The 19,264-nt window shown below is 39.3% G+C and overlaps 1 protein-coding gene across 1 annotated transcript in view; it reads left to right on the top strand.

Moving 5' to 3' along the window:
- LOC109462858 (tubulin-specific chaperone D-like) overlaps nucleotides 1–16,940 on the top strand; it is a 140,873-nt gene extending 123,933 nt beyond the window's left edge. Inside the window, 20 exon segments of the mRNA XM_019759496.1 lie at nucleotides 2,032–2,210; nucleotides 3,941–3,963; nucleotides 4,179–4,210; nucleotides 4,549–4,611; nucleotides 4,968–5,035; nucleotides 5,572–5,653; nucleotides 6,726–6,844; nucleotides 7,599–7,690; nucleotides 8,296–8,436; nucleotides 8,974–9,057; nucleotides 11,446–11,601; nucleotides 12,061–12,142; nucleotides 12,144–12,200; nucleotides 12,650–12,771; nucleotides 13,231–13,308; nucleotides 13,700–13,877; nucleotides 14,618–14,727; nucleotides 15,146–15,227; nucleotides 15,410–15,467; nucleotides 15,903–16,940. Of these exon segments, the coding sequence (XP_019615055.1) occupies nucleotides 2,032–2,210; nucleotides 3,941–3,963; nucleotides 4,179–4,210; nucleotides 4,549–4,611; nucleotides 4,968–5,035; nucleotides 5,572–5,653; nucleotides 6,726–6,844; nucleotides 7,599–7,690; nucleotides 8,296–8,436; nucleotides 8,974–9,057; nucleotides 11,446–11,601; nucleotides 12,061–12,142; nucleotides 12,144–12,200; nucleotides 12,650–12,771; nucleotides 13,231–13,308; nucleotides 13,700–13,877; nucleotides 14,618–14,727; nucleotides 15,146–15,227; nucleotides 15,410–15,467; nucleotides 15,903–15,928 (1,832 nt within the window). The 3' untranslated portion in view covers nucleotides 15,929–16,940.
- Nucleotides 16,941–19,264: the final 2,324 nt, after the last annotated feature.

The raw sequence follows: 19,264 nt of genomic DNA, 5'->3' as shown, positions 1-19,264 counted from the left end.
CTTGCTTCTAGTGAGCTTTCATTTACTATTGCCTCTGTTGGAAAATGGTAGTTAATCGTAGTTAATCGGCTAACTAATAAGCCTACAAACGAATGCATTGGTGCCCCCCACCCCACCCTTCCCACACACTGAGTTGAAATATAGCTCAACTGTTGCCACCTCACCCCGTATACTGTTCAGGCCAGCTAAGTTCACATGAGTTATAATCACTTTGTAACTTATGGACATTAACTTTGATAAGTGGCCATAATCCTGTCATTAGGTTTGAAACACGACCCCGAATAGCGATATGCGTTCAGCCGAGCGCGTTCCATCACGTCTCTCACGAAGACTTGATCAAGGGCCACGATGCCTCGCGTTGGGAGGGCAATTTTTTTCTTACTTGGATGAACATTTGTGTTAAAGGCATTCAATGCAATTTCAGGACAGCAAAACTAGAAATATTCTGAATAAGGACATCTTGTTGATATTGACACATACTGCTTTATATTAGCACATTTAAATCAGCATTTCATATTTTGGGCATTCAAAACTGCTGGGTGGTACCCTAAAAATCAGCCCAGGTACGTTCCAGTAACCATTTTCCGTAAGAATTTTGGGAATTTTTGCTCCATGAGGGTCAAAATACATTGGGATAGTGTGGTTTCAACTCAGTATGTAGATAAATAGAGTTTCCAAGCCCTTTAATGCCTTCTTGCAGGGTCAGTCAAGTGTGGCATGAGTCAGTTCTGTCTGACTGGCCAGAAGTGATTTGTTTCATAAAAGCTACTGTTTATCATCTAATGATTTACAGCTCACAGTTTATCGATTTATTTATCTATCTATGTAAGATTTGCCACGTTTGTGGAAGGATTGATCATTGACATAACAGGTGACTATCGCCTTTTTGAAATGTCAATCTGGACACCAAACTGTAAAGTTTAAATCACTCACATTCGTGACTTTTCGATACGTGTGGTGGGCTCTTTAATGTGTTTCAGGTGTGGCTTTCCTCATACACTGAAACTGAAACATCTTTTCTCAATTAAAATAATAATAATTATTCTCATCTTCATCTAATGCAACATTCCAATTTGAATGGAAAGTTCATTCACACACAGCTTTAATAGTATATGTAGTCCTTAACTTTTTACATTCAAAGGAGCATATGTACAAAACCTTCAAGGTATTCTGTACACTGTCAGAGAATTCACTGTACTGTAGACTTTGCTCAAGTTGCTTCTAATGCTTTATAGCAGTCGCCTTCTGCCCAGCATTTGTACTTTGCATAAAGTTGTTGACCAGTGGCATGATGCAGGCTTAAAAATGTGAAAGTTATGATATCCCTAGGTGATTAATATATATGGAAATTTTACAAGCAAATCTGAGTATAAAAGTAATAGATAAAAACTGCCTGTCATAACTCTAGATGTTCTTTTATGCCAATAAAATAACAACAAATAAATCAGCACTACGGAGAGCTCTAAATTACATGAGAAGCAAAAAACAAGTAAAATTTTTTCTCTTTATTTAATAAAGGTTAATTCTATCTTATTAATCCAATAATAAAGGGGTAACAGAATGTCATGAAAGTGTCTTCTGTGAACTTGGTAGATGTTTAAAGATAAATCTTTTGTACCAACACGAAGAATTGTTCTCATCTAGAGTTTTTGACCAGTCATTCAACCAGTAAGACTTGTCATGTGGCTTCTCTGAAGTCTGATGTCAACATTTCATTTTCATTTAGTTTATTTTATTTTACAAGAGGAGTACACTCAGGTCTTTTGACCTATTTTTCAGGTATCTCTGGGATAAAATACGCAATATACATGGGAAAACACTCAATAAGAATATACATTACAGTCACAACTCAATATACATTACAATCGTAAAACATTTGCCACTCAAGTCCATAGGTTGATAGCTGCAGGTTCCACTCACAGAGAGTCTTTGAAAGCTGTTAAAGTTGAGAGCTGTCTTTGCTCCCTGGAACACTGGGTTAACAGGTTGAAATGTTTTTAACCTTTTCTCTGTTTGTTTCCCTGCCTGCAGTACTCCCCAAGCTGCTCCCCCTCTGCACAGGAATGGACTTGCCCACCCGTAGTGGTGCCATCCTGGCCTGTGGTCAGATTGTTCACGCCCTGCACAAACTTGGGCTGCAGAACAACCAGACTATTACAGACGTTCTGGACAGGGACATTTGGGAAGGGTTGGCAAATGTTCCTGAGAAGGTATACAAGTTCGACGTTTCCTTTTGTCTTTTCACTCAGCAAAACCATGGTGTAGTTAAAAGAGTCTCTCTTTTAACTCCATGGCAAAACAAAACTTAAGGTTTCAAACTTGGGGTAGAGAAGAACCAGGCTATTACAGACATTCTGGACAGGGACATTTGGGAAGAGTTGGCAAATGTTCCTGAGAAGGTATCAAATTTCAGTGTTGTCTTTTTGTTTTTTCACTCAGCAAAACAAAACTTAAGGTTTCAAACTTGGGGTAGAGAACAGCCAGACTATTACAGAAATTCTGGATAGGGACATTTGGGAAGGGTTAGCAAATGTTCCCGAGAAGGTATCAAATTTCAGTGTTTCCTTTTGTCTTTGCATTCAGCAAAACAAAACTTAAGGTTTCAAACTTGAGGTAGAGAAGAACCAGGCTATTACAGAAATTCTGGATAGGGACACTTGGGAAGGGTTGGCAAATGTTCCTGAGAAGGTATCAAATTTCAGTGTTTTCTTTCGTCTTTTCACTCAGCAAAACAAAACTTAAGGTTTCAAACTTGGGGTAGAGAACAACCAGAATATAACAGACGTTCTGGACAGGAACATTTGGGAAGGGTTAGCAAATGTTCCTGAGAAGGTATCGAATTTCAGTGTTTCCTTTTGTCTTTCACTCAGCAAAATAAAACATTCATACATACATATATAATATACATGAATTGTATAGTCTGGAATTCCTTTTTTTTCTCTACCTGTCCAATGTGATTTTCTCCACCAAACTTTCAGCTAGTTTCTTTAGGGCTCACCAAACTACTGTAACTTCATTTTGCTTTTCAATTTACTTTTGTGGTGGTTTTATATTGTGGTAGGACTGGGAAAAAGAGGTTTTCATGGTGGTTTTATATGTTCTTTAATTAAGTGTTGAAACTACTAGTATTCTGCAGTACACTGTAGTAATACATTGGAAACAAATTTTTGCTGCATCACGAATCTAGTTTGGAGAGGTTGCCATAAAACTGAACATAAAATCACCAAAAAGGCAGTAATTCTAAAGAGTAAAGACTTAATCTCTTTAGAAACACAGCAGATCAAAAGAACAGAAAACTTTGATGTGCTCACAAAACCATTAAATCAAAAGAACAAAACCTTTGATGTGTTTATACAGCCGGCAAATCAAAAAGTTCACGCGTTCAGAAAAGCACTGAATCAAAAGAATGAAGACTAGATGAAAGTGATCAAAGTTTAACAAATCATGTCCAGAAATGACAGCTTTATGTCATTTCGGATGCAAAAATCAATTTATGGCAGGAAAATTTTACCTGGTAGTGCATGGTAGGAAACACCTAAAGCCATCCGGGGTACTATTATTGAGTGATACAGCAATATAGTCAAACCTGGCCAATTTGATTGTTAGACTGGTGGTTAAGCAATAATTACCGGACCGGGTTTAGTTTTTTTAATGTTTTTTAATATGTAGCAATATTGAGGTTATAAACTGGCATCTCTTGTAGACATGTTTCCTCGGAACTAAGTTGTATGCTGTGTATATATATATGTGTGTGTGTGTGTGTGTGTGTATTAACTTGCTTTTTTCTGGACAACAAACCCATTTTCCTCTGTCTCTTGAGTTGTTATTGAGACCAGGTTTGACTGCATTTCAATGTAAAGATAGTAACTATAATAAAACTATGAAAGAAAATAAAAGTTATTTAACTAATACTAACACCTTTTTCCCTGTACCATTCTAGCTTGAGGCAGCTCAGTTGTACAGGTACGTTTGTTAGAAAACACAATTTCTTGTTTTTATGAAATAGAATCATTTGATAATGGAAAAATTTTGATCAAATGCTGAGATGTGAGTATTCTCTACATTTGATTTTTTAATACAATTTGAGAAAGACATTAAATGACATTAATAATGTGTACTTTATGGATAAATGGATTAAGTTTGTTACTAATACTATTTTTTGTCATTTCTTATTGCAGAGGGATTGGTTGTGACTATATGAGGCCTGCAGGTAGGCAGTGTATTTTTCTAGTTACTGTAGTTATTGAAAATGTCTCTGCTTCTGAGGCGTAACCAAAACTGTTGACCCAAGAATTCCAACATGAGCAAGATCTTTTTGAACTTTTGTAAAAGTTCTTGATTTATTCTGTCTAATGCATTTTGCCACTGGCTGTCGTAAAGCAAAAGTTATAGCTGGAAATCGAAGATAGAAAATGAGATTTTTCTAGAACCATTTTTGACCTTTTTGACTTCCCTCAGTGTCCCCGACCCATGTCAACATCTTAGCATATTTTGTAGCAGTTATACAAATTAGGCCCAAATTCACATATTTCTACTTGTATTTCACAGCATGCAGTCTCATAGAGAAGCTGTCCCTATCCAAGCTGCCACTGGCTGGGAGCCCTACTATCAGTAAGTATTACCAATTAAAAGCTTCCTTGTCCTTTATTGCTTAGCTAGTGCATTGCTGCCACCTACTGATCTTTTCTGGTATTGCATGTTTCTGATCTCCAACGTTGTTGCAATGCCCAAGAAGGTGTATGGCAGACTGTAATAGAGGACACACTGCTGTCTTTTATTATTGCTTAGCTAGTGCAGTGCTGCCACCTACTGATCCTTTCTGGTATTGCATATTTCTGATCTCCAACATTGGCAGACTATATACTGCTGTGTCTTTTATTATTGCTTAGCCTAGTGCAGTGCTGCCACCTACTGATCTTTTCTGGTATTGCATGTATCTGAGCTCCCAACGTTGTTGCACTGTTCAGGTGTGTGGCAGAAAGTGATAGATGACACTCTGAAGATACTGCTGGCAGAATACCAGGTGGCCATTCAGGTAAGGAGACAACTAACAAACTTACTAAAAGATCATTCCCATGATTGTGGCTTAAGATACAGAGGCTAAACATAGTACGTGTATATATAAGAAAAGTTCATGTATATGACACACAAAAGAATATCTTTTGTTTCACGCAACACACCAGTTCTGTACAGTTACTGTACATGTAAGTTCAAGCCGGTTGAGACCAAACTGTATCTCTCAACACTCTATGCAATATATGTGGTGGGTTCATTAACAATGTGCTCAAGGTATGGCTTTCCTTAAGCACTGGACCTCCTGCTTTACATTCCATACAAGAAGATGACTCTAGCCGAAGCTTGGTACTCATTTTCACCTGAGTTTGGTGAGGAAATAGGTGTAAAGTGCCTTTCCCAATTGCACAGTATTGGGGCCTCCTAGGTATTCAAACCCAAAACATTCAGATTCTAAGTCTTCAATCCTAAATACAATAGTATTTTGCCATCCCTAATCTACATGTATACCATTCTGTGGTGTAATGGTAATAATGAGTTTTTTCTTCTGCATTTTAGGACCATGCCATCGCAGGATTCGCAGCTCTGTGCGATGAGTACTACAGAACAGAGGAGGGGACAGCTCTGCCTGACATTCAAGGTTATACAGCTTCTAAATGTGCTACATTATGTTTTTACCTGTGTATCAATGGTGTTCAGCACCAAGGACAGGCATGTTTACCTGTGTGTGGATGGCATTCAGCACCAGGGACTGGCAATTTTACCTGTGTGTGGATGGTGTTCAGCATCAAGGACAGGCATGTGTACCTGTGTGTGTGTAAGGACAGGGCATGTTACCTGTGTGTGGATGGTGTTCAGCACCAAGGACAGACATGTTTACCTGTGTGTGGATAGTGTTCAGCAACAAGGACAGGCATGTCTGCCTATGTGTTAATGGTGTTCAGTACCAGGGATATGTATGTTTACCTGTGTGTGGATGGTGTTCAGCACCAAGGACAGACATGTTCACCTGTGTGTGGATGGTGTTCAGCACCAAGGACAGACATGTTCACCTATGTGTGGGGATGGTGTTCAGCACCAAGAACAGGCATGTTCATCTGTGTGTGGATGGCATTCAGCACCAGGGACAGGCATGTTGATACGGATATGTTTGTTATATGTGACTTCAGCAATTCGTCAAATGTGCCAGGCAGTGTAATCGTCCACTGTCGACTTTTTCCAGTGAAACAGTATGGTCTGGTGATTCAGTGTGGAATGAGACTTGAATGAATGAATGAATGAATGAGACTTTATTTCCGTGTCGTGCGCTATCCGGCGTCCAGCCCGTGTGGGCTTATACGACACAATAAATTATACATAAACAAAAGAGAATCAAAGGTACAGATAACAGAATCCAAACAAAATATGAACATAAATAAAGTTAGGCTATATACAATAATGGTGAACAAATAAGTGAACTCAAAACAGCTCGTAAATGCAAATAAGCAAATCTGTACATAATGAACCAAGATCTCACAAAATAAATACAAGTAAATAAGGTAAATCAAACATAATAAGAGAAATCAAACGTGCAGGAGTAACAAAAAAAAAGTGACAACCGTGGATGTGTTGAGAGACCTCTGACGATAGCAAGCCATGGTAGCAAGCCATGGCAGTCCAGCATTTATGTTCAAGGAATCCGGTTCTCAATGTGATTAACCTTCCCTTGACAGACCCAGTCCTTGACAGCTACCTGGGACAGCTGCAGAATGACATGGCCTATGCCAGGTGTGGGTTCATCCTGGCTCTCGGACATCTTCCCAAGTTCATGATCGCTGGCAAGCTGAAGAAGGTGAGAGATTCTTTCAGCAACCACCAGTCACATTCTAAAGTAACAGAACAATATACATTACATAGTAAAGTGGATTCATTCCTCAAGCTAGCCAACATCTCACACATGCAGTCGTCCCTCAGTAAGACATCTACAGCTGCATAGCTCCTGTTTAGAAATTTTATTCAGCCTATCTAAACAGGAACTATGTGGCTCCAGATGTCTTACCAAGGAACGACTGCATGTGCAAGATGGCATGTGCTAAGGCCAGTTAGCTTGATCTAGGAATGAATCCACTTTACTAATGTATCCAGTATTTTACATTGCAGTACAATAAAAGTACATAAACTGAACCATTTTGTCATAGACCTAAGGCCACACCAATTTAATTTCTTGGTTAACAGATTTTTCTAGAAAAATAATGGAGTGGGCGGGCGAAAAAAAAAAGAAAATAAAAACAGGCCTAGGCATCCTATTATGGCCCAGAATGGTACGATAGGAGCCATGAAGTCAACACACCAGGCTGGTTCAAAATTTAAACAATGAATTTTGAACTTTCAATGATACCATTGCATTGAAAGATGGAATAACTGTAACAACTAGGATGAAAAGGACTGTTTTCAACGGTTCAGGGCAAAATATGAGCATTTTGCAGTTGATTCTGGATGTTTATTTTTATTTGCAAATCAGAAAAAATGAAGCGGCGAATCCGTTAACCAAGAAATTAAATTGGTGTGGCCTAATGAAGAATTTTGTTACCTTTTGTTCACTGTAGCTGTTGTCTGGGCTGATCCAAGCAACAAAGATCACACCAAAGGACATGAGCATGGCTGAGGCCAGGAGAGATGCCATCAAGTCTATAATAAGGTTTGATTTATTGAAATTGCAACAGTGCAATACACGCGGAACAGAGGCAGCTGTTGCTGGTGTTGTGTCCCACACATAGAAACAAATACAGGACAGACAATACTCATTTTCACTTGAGTCTAGTGGGGAAAGTCGTGTAAAGTGCCTTTCCCAAGGGCACAAGATCGGTGGCATGTCAGGACTCGAACCCGGGACCTCTTGATTCCGAGTCGCGCACGCTGCCGTTGCGCCACACGACCCCACAAAGGTTTGGTACCAAATAAAGGGAGTCTCTTTTTACACAATCAAGAGGTTTATTCAGCCGACGTTTTGGTGACAGTCTGTCACTTTCCTCAGGGCAATTCTGTTTTCAATTCGGTTCACATTAGACAGCACAGGTGTGGAAAAAGCGGCAGAATAAACCTCCTGGTTATGTAAAAACAGTTTCTTTATTCAGTTACTTACCACTTTGATGAAACTATTTAGTACCTTTGCCTTATGTTTTTGTTTATAATGGTGTTCTGATGACATTTGTAACAAGAATACTCTCTCCTCCCCATCACATAACGTTCTTCTAACATACAGCACTCTTTAAAAGACATGTCTACATTGTTTTCTGATTTCAGAATCTGCAGTACCGTTGGCATAGAGAAAGGGGGCTCCCCTGACTGTGTCATCTGTGAGGACAACATCAACAGTGTGTTCGACACGTTCCTCCTGGCCATGGAGGACTATACCACTGACAGGAGGGGAGACGTAGGCACGTGGTGAGTGGACCAGTCCTGTATAAGCCGGTTCACAGGTTAAAGTGTGCATGCAAGCTGTATTGTGGGTGATATGTCAAAGTTGAAGACTGGAAATTGTAGTTTAAATCATCCATTTCGGTGTGTACTAGCTTACAATGTATGTTATGAGGTGAAAGAAACATCAATGCTGTTCAAGGCTCAGAAGCTCTTTTTTTTATTCTGGTATCTGGTAGGATGTCTTGGCATGAGCTTAGTAGGATCAAATCAGAGTTGTAGCGGTTTTGCTCAATTGTAAGACTAAATAGTAACATCCGTGTCCATAATATCACCAGGGTCCATAATATCGCCACCTTGAGAAATAGTGTGCTTTAAGATATTTTTACTGCAACATACTTTTGGTATGCACTCCTGCACACCTCAAATGTACATACCTGGGGTATGTTGTAGTAAAAATATCTTTAAGCACACTTTTTCTCAAGGTGGTGATATTGTGGACTATGGTGATATTATGGACACAGATGTTAACTGTTTTTGGTTTGATTGTTTGTTTGTGTGTAGGGTACGTGAGGCGGCTGTTGTAGGATTGGCAGAGATCACCTCCCAGGCCTTACAGGTGGATGCCGGTCTGATAAAGCAGGAATAGTAAGTCTTGTCAATTTCTCTTAACATCTACTCAATCAGCAATACATTTATTCTTTATTTCAGGTAAAAAAACTCATAGAACACATTACAACATTAAAATAATACAAAACTCTAGAGACATACAAACAATACAGAAAGAAAACCTAGATGCATAGTAATGTGTTTCGGAAGAAAGAGTTCCTGTAAAAGGCATCAGATCTTAGTAAGCGAATGATGATTACGTTATGTCTTTTAATAGCCTGGAGTCCAGCCTTGTTAGCTTCCGTCCGCTTCCCAAGATCTTCTACCCCGCTACTTCGGATCTTGTTGGAAAACGGACCAAAGCTAAGAAGACTGGACTCCAGGCCAGTCCAGCAACTAAGTTGGACCAACCTCCTTGCTTGACTAAGGACTTTGCAAAGATTAGGTTATAACAAGCTAGCTTATTGGTCCCATCATCAGGATGTAACAAGCAACCTGATTGGTGCCATCATCAGGTTGTAACAAGCAACCTGATTGGTGCCATCATTAGGATGTAACAAGCACCCTGATTGGTGCCATCATTAGGATGTAACAAGCAACCTTGATTGGTCCATCATCAGGTTGTAACAAGCAACCTGATTGGTGCCATCATTAGGATGTAACAAGCACCCTGATTGGTGCCATCATTAGGATGTAACAAGCACCCTGATTGGTGCCATTATCAGGTTGTAACAAGCAACCTGATTGGTCCCATAATCAGGTTGTAACAAGCAACCTGATTGGTCCCATCATCAGGTTGTAACAAGCAACCTGATTGGTGCCATCATCAGGTTGTAACAAGCAACCTGATTGGTGCCATCATTAGGATGTAACAAGCACCCTGATTGGTGCCATCATTAGGATGTAACAAGCACCCTGATTGGTGCCATCATTAGGATGTAACAAGCACCCTGATTGGTGCCATCATCAGGTTGTAACAAGCAACCTGATTGGTCCCATCATCAGGTTGTAACAAGCAACCTGATTGGTGCCATCATTAGGATGTAACAAGCACCCTGATTGGTGCCATCATTAGGATGTAACAAGCACCCTGATTGGTGCCATCATTAGGATGTAACAAGCACCTGATTGGTGCCATCATCAGGTTGTAACAAGCAACCTGATTGGTCCCATCATCAGGTTGTAACAAGCAACCTGATTGGTGCCATCATTAGGATGTAACAAGCACCCTGATTGGTGCCATCATCAGGTTGTAACAAGCAACCTGATTGGTCCCATCATCAGGTTGTAACAAGCAACCTGATTGGTGCCATTATCAGGTTGTAACAAGCAACCTGATTGGTCCCATAATCAGGTTGTAACAAGCAACCTGATTGGTCCCATCATCAGGTTGTAACAAGCAACCTGATTGGTCCCATCATCAGGTTGTAACAAGCAACCTGATTGGTGCCATCATCAGGTTGTAACAAGCAACCTGATTGGTCCCATCATCAGGTTGTAACAAGCAACCTGATTGGTCCCATCATCAGGTTGTAACAAGCAACCTGATTGGTCCCATCATCAGGTTGAAACAAGCAACCTGATTGGTCCCATCATCAGGTTGAAACAAGCAACCTGATTGGTCCCATCATCAGGTTGTAACAAGCAACCTGATTGGTGCCATCATTATGTTGTAACAAGCAACCCAATTAGTGCCATCATCAGGTTGTAACAAGCAACCCGATTGGTCCCATCATTAGGTTGTAACAAGCTGATTGGTGCCATCATTAGATTGTAACAAGCAACCTGATTGGTGCCATCATTAGGTTGTAACAAGCAACTTGATTGGTGCCATCATTAGGGTGTAACAAGCAACCTGATTGGTGCCACCATTAGGTTGCAACAAGCAACTTGATTGGTCCCATCATTAGTTTGTAATAAGCAACCTGATTGGTGCCATCATTAGTTTGTAACAAGCAACTTGATTGGTCCCATTATTAGTTTGTAATAAGCAACCTGATTGGTGCCATCATCAGGATGTAACAAGCAACCTGAATGGTGCCATCATTAGGATGTAACAAGCACCCTGATTGGTGCCATCATCAGGAACTAACAAGCAACCTGATTGGTGCCATCATCAGGTTGTAACAAGCACCCTGATTGGTGCCATCATCAGGTTGTAACAAACAACCTGATTACTATTAGTGCTATCATCAGGATGTAACAAGCAATCTGATTGGTGCCATCATTAGTTTGTAAGAAGCAACCTGATTGGTGCCATCATAACATGCTGCCATCAGTTGTAACAAGTCATGTGATTTGTGCAATCATCAGGTTGTAACAAGCTACATGATTGGTGCTTGTATCAAGCTACATTGTACCTGATTGGTTCCATCCTCAGGTTGTTTTAAGCTATCTCATTGGTCAGTGCCATTGTCTTTCCTGCAGTTGTGAGAAGACGATTTTCAGCGTCCTGCATCAGGCTGGAGAGAAGATCGACCGAGCGAGGGTGGTAGCCGGGGAGACACTGCTACGCCTGCTGTACCACGACCCACCTGTTCCCCACATACCACACAGGGAGGAGCTGCTCAGTCTGTTTCCGGAGTATGTAGCTTGTAACGTTATGATGATTTTTACCTCGGTATATGGAGGGTTGAATTTCCATGTGTTTGCTTGTATGTCCATAGTTATTAGTAAGAATACAGTTACAGGAAGTGAAGGGGGAAATGTTTCAGTGCAATGTGAACCTGGAAATCAAGGGACTAGGTACAAAATGTACTAGATAAATATGTAGAACCAGTCGTGAACCCAGTTCACTGTACTGTCTTGTTCACATTGCACAGCACATTGGTGTCAATGCAATTAGATGCATTCCCAAATGTAGCATCTATAGCAGTGACACCTGTGCTGCAGTGCAATGTGAACCAGTCAGAATTGCCCTGAGGAAGGGCACTGATGGTCACCCAAACATCGGCTGAATAGAACACAAAAAGAGTCTCTTTATTCATTGTACCTTTAAGTAAGTATATATGTCCTCACTACATCTTCTATAAATGTCTACAGGAAAGACAAGGAGACCCTGAACTGGGCCAGTGCAGCGGAGTGTTACCCCAAACTGATGCCAGTCCTGTCTCTGAAGTCCTACCACCTACCCTGTGTTACTGGGCCTCACTGTGTCTGTGGGCGGGCTGACAGAGTCACTGGTAATCTCACTGTTCTTCTTCATCTGTAGCTTTGTAATGTCATGGAAGTTCATCTGTGTTTGTAGTTACCATAGTACAATGCTGAACTTTATTCCAACACAAGGGTACTGTGGATCAAATTTTCAATGACCACTGTGACAGTCATCTTCATCAAAATAAGAAATGACCAAACTCTTATGGATTTACATCCTGATGAAGAAAAGAAAATGTGAAGAAATGCAACTGAAGAGTCTATTATTTGCCATACCATACTCTGTGTGTTCAGTAATTTGTTCAACCTTTATGACGACATAGATTTCATAAACTTTTTTGCCAAACTTTTTTTTTTCCATTCACATCGCTTGTATCAGTTTTGGGGTTCCCAGAGGATGCAATCCATAAAATTATAATCAAATCAACTTGGCCTAACATTCTATCGACCGTTGGCCCTCTGCCTATCCAACCTGCAGGTGAAACACTCCAGCCAGTCTTTGAACGGCTACATGCTGAAGATATCAGACAACGAGGAGGGTCTGACAGCCATCAGTGATACTCTACTCACTATCTTCAATAACTACCTCAAAGTCGACAGGTCAGTTATATCATTATTCACCAGTCATGAAAGTTTTTCTTTGTTGGTATACGTAGTTACATACTTAGTTAAAACGTTTTGTTTCAACACAAAGAATTGTTCTCATCTAGAGCTGTTGAGCAGTCACTCTGGTCTTCTTCGATAAACTGACCCAGTGAGGCTTTCAATGTGGCTTCTTTAAGTGACGTCAACATTAGGGCATTAGTATCTGGTATGGACCCATCACTAAAACCACGGCAGGGGCCGACACTGTTTACTACAATGTAGATACCTTTTCCAATTAATGTTAAACTACTAGAAATGCGTTGTATGTTTATTGTAGATTCTGAAACAAATAATATTTCAAGTATTTGTTTGCCTGATTTACATACATGAAAATCTGAAAAAATGAGTTACCATCCAGTTGTTGATAAGCCAGTGTTTGTTTATTTATTTGTTTGTTTGTTTGTTTGTTTTCAGGGTCTCCCTTCCTCTGCTGAAGATGCTGGACTTCCTATTGGGCAGCGGCTGTTTTGAGCTGTTTTCTGAAGAAGAAGAGTAAGTCAAGAATTGTCTTGATTTTTACTAAGTACATTATATATGTCGTGGTAGAGACTCCAATGATTCTAATCAGCAATACTACAAGAGGAGAGTCTCTCAACCTACATACATGTATATGTATAGTTATATATATACCCAAAATGCATGTAGAACAAGATACATGTCACTACTAACAGTTTTTAACGAAGACCAAAGTACTAGTATTATTGAGAGACTTTTAATAAACTTGCAATAATAGAAGAAAATATTATAATTGAGGACCCCTTTTATTGTTGTTATAAAAAATGAGGCAGGTGGTTTCGCCAGCAGGGATGGAGAGGCACCTAGCAAATAAGCATGGTACTGCAGTACATTTACTAAAACATCTTTCTATCTACCTTCCCCTCAGCCATCCGTTCTCCCTGGCCCTACTGGACCTGTGTAAGAAGGAGATTGCGAAGTCTGGAGACCCACAGAAGCTGCTGGCCGCCATCGGAGTCTTCTGTCAGCTGGTGCAGTTCCCGGGAACCATCCGGGAGAAGGTTCTGTTCCAGCTACTGGTCATGTTGGGCCACAAGTATCCTAAGGTATTGTCACAGACAGAAGAGCTGTTTTGGTCTGCTTATATGATATACAGTTCTGTACAATTTTTTCAGTTGTAGGAGGTGCCTTGACAGAACTGGCCATTGAGAAAAGGGCTACAACAACCTTTTCTGGTACCTTTCTACTGGTACTTTGTGTGTTTGCATTGGCTTTGTTAAGGAACTGTACTACTATATAGTATCCCATTTTGCGCAGTTTACATCATAGTCTTTGGAGACGGAGGTTTTATTATGGATCTCTCCACAGCAAGTACCACAAAATGCATTCACAAAGTATTCCTATCGTACTACAGACTTGTTTTTATTTATTTTATTATTCATTATTTATTGTTTGATTCAGGCAAAGCCCATAGACAACATAGACAACACAAAATACATAAATTTAAAAATACAATGTCTAGGATAAAAGAAACGGGGCCTATTTAAGGTCTGCATACCAACTGGCAGTATCGACGCCAGAACTGACTTCTTGGGAAGGCATCAGAGCGTAAGAGCAAACTGATGATGCCGTTACCGGGCGCCAGGAGGCGAGCCGCAAAAGAGTGCGTCAGCTTTCGCCTCCTGGCGTCGAAGTTTTACCACAAACTGTAAACACCCCAAACTTTAAGATATTCCTGCAGAATTAAGGTGCTGCAAGTATTAGATAAATCTACAGTGTAACAAAAGCTCAACATCCTTTTCCTTGACTTCTGGATAACATGTGTTTGGTTTCTGTTTGCACCCAGGTTAGGAAGAACACAGCTAACCAGCTGTACGAGATGCTCATCACATATGAAGACATCGTGTCTGAGGAAAACTTGGATGAAGTCATGACTCTTCTCAGTGAGAGCACCTGGTAAGTACTGTGTGACATACATTCGAAAATAGTTTCATCAGGTTAGTTAAGTATAGCATATTGGGGTTTTCTTTTACACAACCAATATTGACTTACCTACATGTAGCTTACGTTTTGGTGTCTATCAGACACCTTCATCAGAGCTTCTGACTGGAGTTCTGCTTCTCACTGCTACATGTATATGTAGAGATGATACATTGTGTGACACAGGGTTCTCCAATGATAGTGCTTTTTTTCCGCAGTGATATTGCCGTATGTTGTAGGTCTGAGGTGTGATTTTTAAACCTTTGCACCTGTCTCAAATCTATGACATCTGTACCTGTATCTGAATAGCTGGTATAACCGCCTTTCGGTGTAACACACCAGCTGGCATATGGCACAAGGTAATCTTTATCAAAAATATGGTCTTCATTTGCAGGGATGACAACAATCTAGAAATGATCCGAGGAATAAGAAACCAGCTGTGTGACCTCATGGGGGTCAAGAAGCCTATCTCAAAGGTAAAATATTTGTTTTTGCTGGACTTAAATATTTCTAAACTTGACACAGATATTAAATCTTAATATCTACAGTCATGCAGATACTATGATAATTATAGTCACAAACATGGAAAACCACGCAGAAACTTTACTATTAGTAATACATAGACTGAGATTGACAGTCTAACTTTTTTTAATCCCAGGCTCCAGCAAAGCCCAAGAAAGAGAAAGCAGGAGAGGATAGAATGTCCAGCTATGCAGGTTGGTTTTTATAAATCCTCAAACTTTTGTGTTGGTCGTATTTTTATTTTAACATCTTCACTGTAAATTCATTACACCATGAATATGTGTTTACCGGCTCCACTCTACTTCAGAATTATTTCAACCGTGAACATCAAATGCTGTAAAAACTTTCCCAGTGTTCTAGTGCTAAGTCTTATCAAATTTATTTTGCCCAACACCTCTAGTAACAATTTTGTATCAAATTAGAAATTTAAGGTAGTTTACCAGTCTTACACATATTACTAGTAAGAAAAATGCATCATATTAACAATGTTCGTTTCTAGTGTAAAGGTTTTAAAAATCTGTGTTTTTACTGTAATTCAATGACCATGTTACTTTCTAAATCTAGTGTAATGGTTTTAAAAACTGTGTTTCCACGACTGTAATTCAATGATCATCTCACTTATTTTCCAGATCTTGTTGGCAGACTGGGTTACTGATGAGTTCCCTCCATTCCTATTGCTGCCGTCACAATTGAACTGGAAGCAAGTGACCAATTACAGAAATTACATTTAGGCCATGTTGATTTGATTATATGGATGACATCCTCCGGGAACCCCAAAATTGATGCGCGTGTGCGAATAAAAAAAAAGTTTTGCAAAAAAAAAAGTTGTTTTCATTATGAAATCTACGTGGTCATGAGGGTTGAACAAATGGGACGGAATATGGTTTGGCGAATAATCTAGTCTTCAAGTTCATTTCTTTACAATTTCGTCTTTTTTCGTTTGATTTTGGCATTCTACGACATTGGTATGGTTTTTTTGTAACTTACGGTATATTTTTGCTCATTTTGCAACTGTTTTGTACGATTTACAGTATGGTTGAAAACTTTTTTTTATTGTTGAAACGGCCGAAAATTCATGCGCGCGCGGATGTCATCCATATAATCAAATCAACATGGCCTTAGTGTGCTGTGATGATTTGCTATTGCAGTACCATTGCATGATGCCAGAGGGCACCTGTGATCAAAAGTATTCAAGCACAACAATCATTGTGTTGCTATGTTGATTTTAAATACATGTATCAAACTTCTCCCGCCATTAGGTATATAGTTGGTAAGAATTTAACAAATTTGAATGTATAATTATGAATTATAAGTCAATGTACAATGTGTATCGTAATACACACATTAAAATCTAAAACAAGATAGAAGATAATTAAGATAACTTCTAATATTACAAGCTTTCAATTTTCGACTTCTTAATGCCTATGCAAGTCTGAAGTAAACTTTCCTACACTGAATGCTAAGGTTATGACATTCCTGAATCATCTTTTGTCTAAAGCAACTACTATTTTGTATCAAGTTATTTGTTGGCATTTTAAAAAGCCAAGTGGCCGTCAAATGATTGTCACCAGTTTGTGTGTGAATCTTGCTTGCATTGCACAAGTGCATCTTCCTGTAGAAACATCCAAGCTTCGGCTGAATGATCAATAAATACTTGGTAGTATAGGATAGATGATTTCTAGGTGTATGCACATGTAGTAACGTTATAGAATAGCTGGTGTGTTACGCTGGTGTGTTAGCTGGTGTGTTACACGGAAAGGCGGTTATATTATACCGGCTATACAGATACAGATACAGATACAGAATATATATCGTATAATAGTAATTGCTGAAATGTATATCTCTCTACAAGTAGAGATTTGGAAGAATGGACTAAATAATTGTAAAACTTGATAAACTACTTGCAATTTTGGTGCAGTATCATGTAACTGATGATGTCATTTGCTCTGATAAATACTATTATGTTGTGATCATATGTTTTCTTACTGTTCCACTTTGCCTTAATCTCTGTCAGTCAGATTACATTAAGATGTTACAGTAGCAAAGATAAAAATCCCTCTGGAATGGCAAATAGCATTGTATACAGTAGCTAATAAAAACATTTAGTGCCGTGTTTGCCCTAGCTGAAAATCAATACCTTAAGTCGCTACATTTTTTTGTTCTTGAATCAGATGATATTTGATGGTGATTTTAATGTGTAATTAGGCCACTGCAAGTAATTTTTATGGATGACATCAGTGCTCGCATAAATTTTCGCCTGATTTTGTGGAAATATCTATTGCTAAAATAACTGCTGTGTCTGTGTCATGCAAAACAGTATAGCTGCTTCTGTGTGTTATTATTAAGTTATTGCTATGGTAACAGGAAATAGGAGATTTCATACTTCAGGGAGGTAGGCAATCTTTGATCTTGACCCACCCATGTGCTGTCAACCTACTCCACACATAGACAGACAAACCCACACACTCAGCCACCCAAAGCAATACTTCCTTACCCAGTAAGAAATAGTTGCAGCTTAAAGCATGTGTACAACGTTACGTGACTCTAGATCTTTTGAGATGTGTCTCTTTTGCCACCTCCCTTTTTATGTGGGTACCTTTCTATCAACCCAAGGACTTTATGTAATGTGTCCTTGATCAACCCAAGGTGGTTCAAACCTCCTTGATCAACCTAAATTGCACAAAGTTGAATATTGATAGTCAAATTCCTGCAATGTCCAAGGGAACACAACTAACCCTTTCTGGTAACAGATGCAGCTCTTTTTGTTTGACCTTTTATAGAAAGTAATTTTTTGTGAAAAGGGAAAACAATGCAGGCAATTCAAAATTATTGACATAAACCACAGTATCTGTTTAATCCCAATAGAGCAATAATCCCTTTTCTTTAAAAAATTATCTCAATAGTCACTTTGTTTTGCAAAATACAAAATGGCTGATAATGCCTTAGGGAGTGTTCAATGATGGGCCACTTGGGTCTATAGCAACAGGTGGTGTGCTATCGTGAACACTTAACAAATTAAGCACATTCGTAGTAATCTCCACCAGGCTTCAGAAGCGGCTGGAAAGAGCAGAAATTGGCCAAATAACATGCCGGGGTTAGTTCCAAGGCTACTACTCCAATCATTGTATTATGAGCTTGACCTGGCATCTAAATTGCAGATTAAATTGGAGGGTGTAGGTTATAGTACTTATTAAGTGTGTTACAATTATTATAATTACATGTACAAGCACATACACGTGGATGCAATTGAGTCTATACCATACCATTGTCTTTTTTTTTTGTCAAGTCACTCAAGGCCTCCTAGTCATAGTGAACACAAGCAAACACACGAAAGCAAACCTCTGTGCATGCAGTGTTGTGCACCTTCATGTACTTTTCATGAAGACATACAATCATGTAGAAACAAACAAGAAGTAAGTCTGACACTTATACGTAATGAGAAAGACTGCATGCTTGAATAGATGAATATTGTAACATTACCATTACTAAAAACTGTCCCCTCCCACCCCAAGGAATATTGGATTTTTTTCGTTGATACCTGATTTTTTGACGACACGATGTATTTGCAGTTTTTGCTGTCACCTCTGTAACGCAATAACAAATAATTTGCCGACTTTCTTTTTTCTGCACCTGCTTCCACCGTGAACACCTCCATTTTTCTCAGACCGTGAACTTTTGCTGCCATGAACATAAAGTGAATTACAGTATTTCATCTTTTGACGGCCCAAGAAATTAGATGATGTATCAGACAACCGCAGGCTTCCTGTATCTTGATAAATGTCAGTTTGAATTGACAAGCTGTCCCGTCCCATACAGGTTTGATCAATACCCTGCTTTTCAAACTCTGAATGGAAACTTTACGATGAGACCAAAGGGCAAATACATTCTGAGTGATATTACTATAATTCATAGGCACCTGCCATCTCACCTTCACCAGTAGGGATAGGAATACTAAGAGGTTTAACTTCACAGGCGAAAGAATAGTTCAATC

This window comes from Branchiostoma belcheri, unplaced genomic scaffold (assembly GCF_001625305.1).
Source record: "Branchiostoma belcheri isolate BF01 breed outbred unplaced genomic scaffold, Haploidv18h27 scaffold12, whole genome shotgun sequence".
NCBI classification, from domain to species: domain Eukaryota; kingdom Metazoa; phylum Chordata; class Leptocardii; order Amphioxiformes; family Branchiostomatidae; genus Branchiostoma; species Branchiostoma belcheri.
This window is presented reverse-complemented; position numbering and strand designations above follow the sequence as displayed.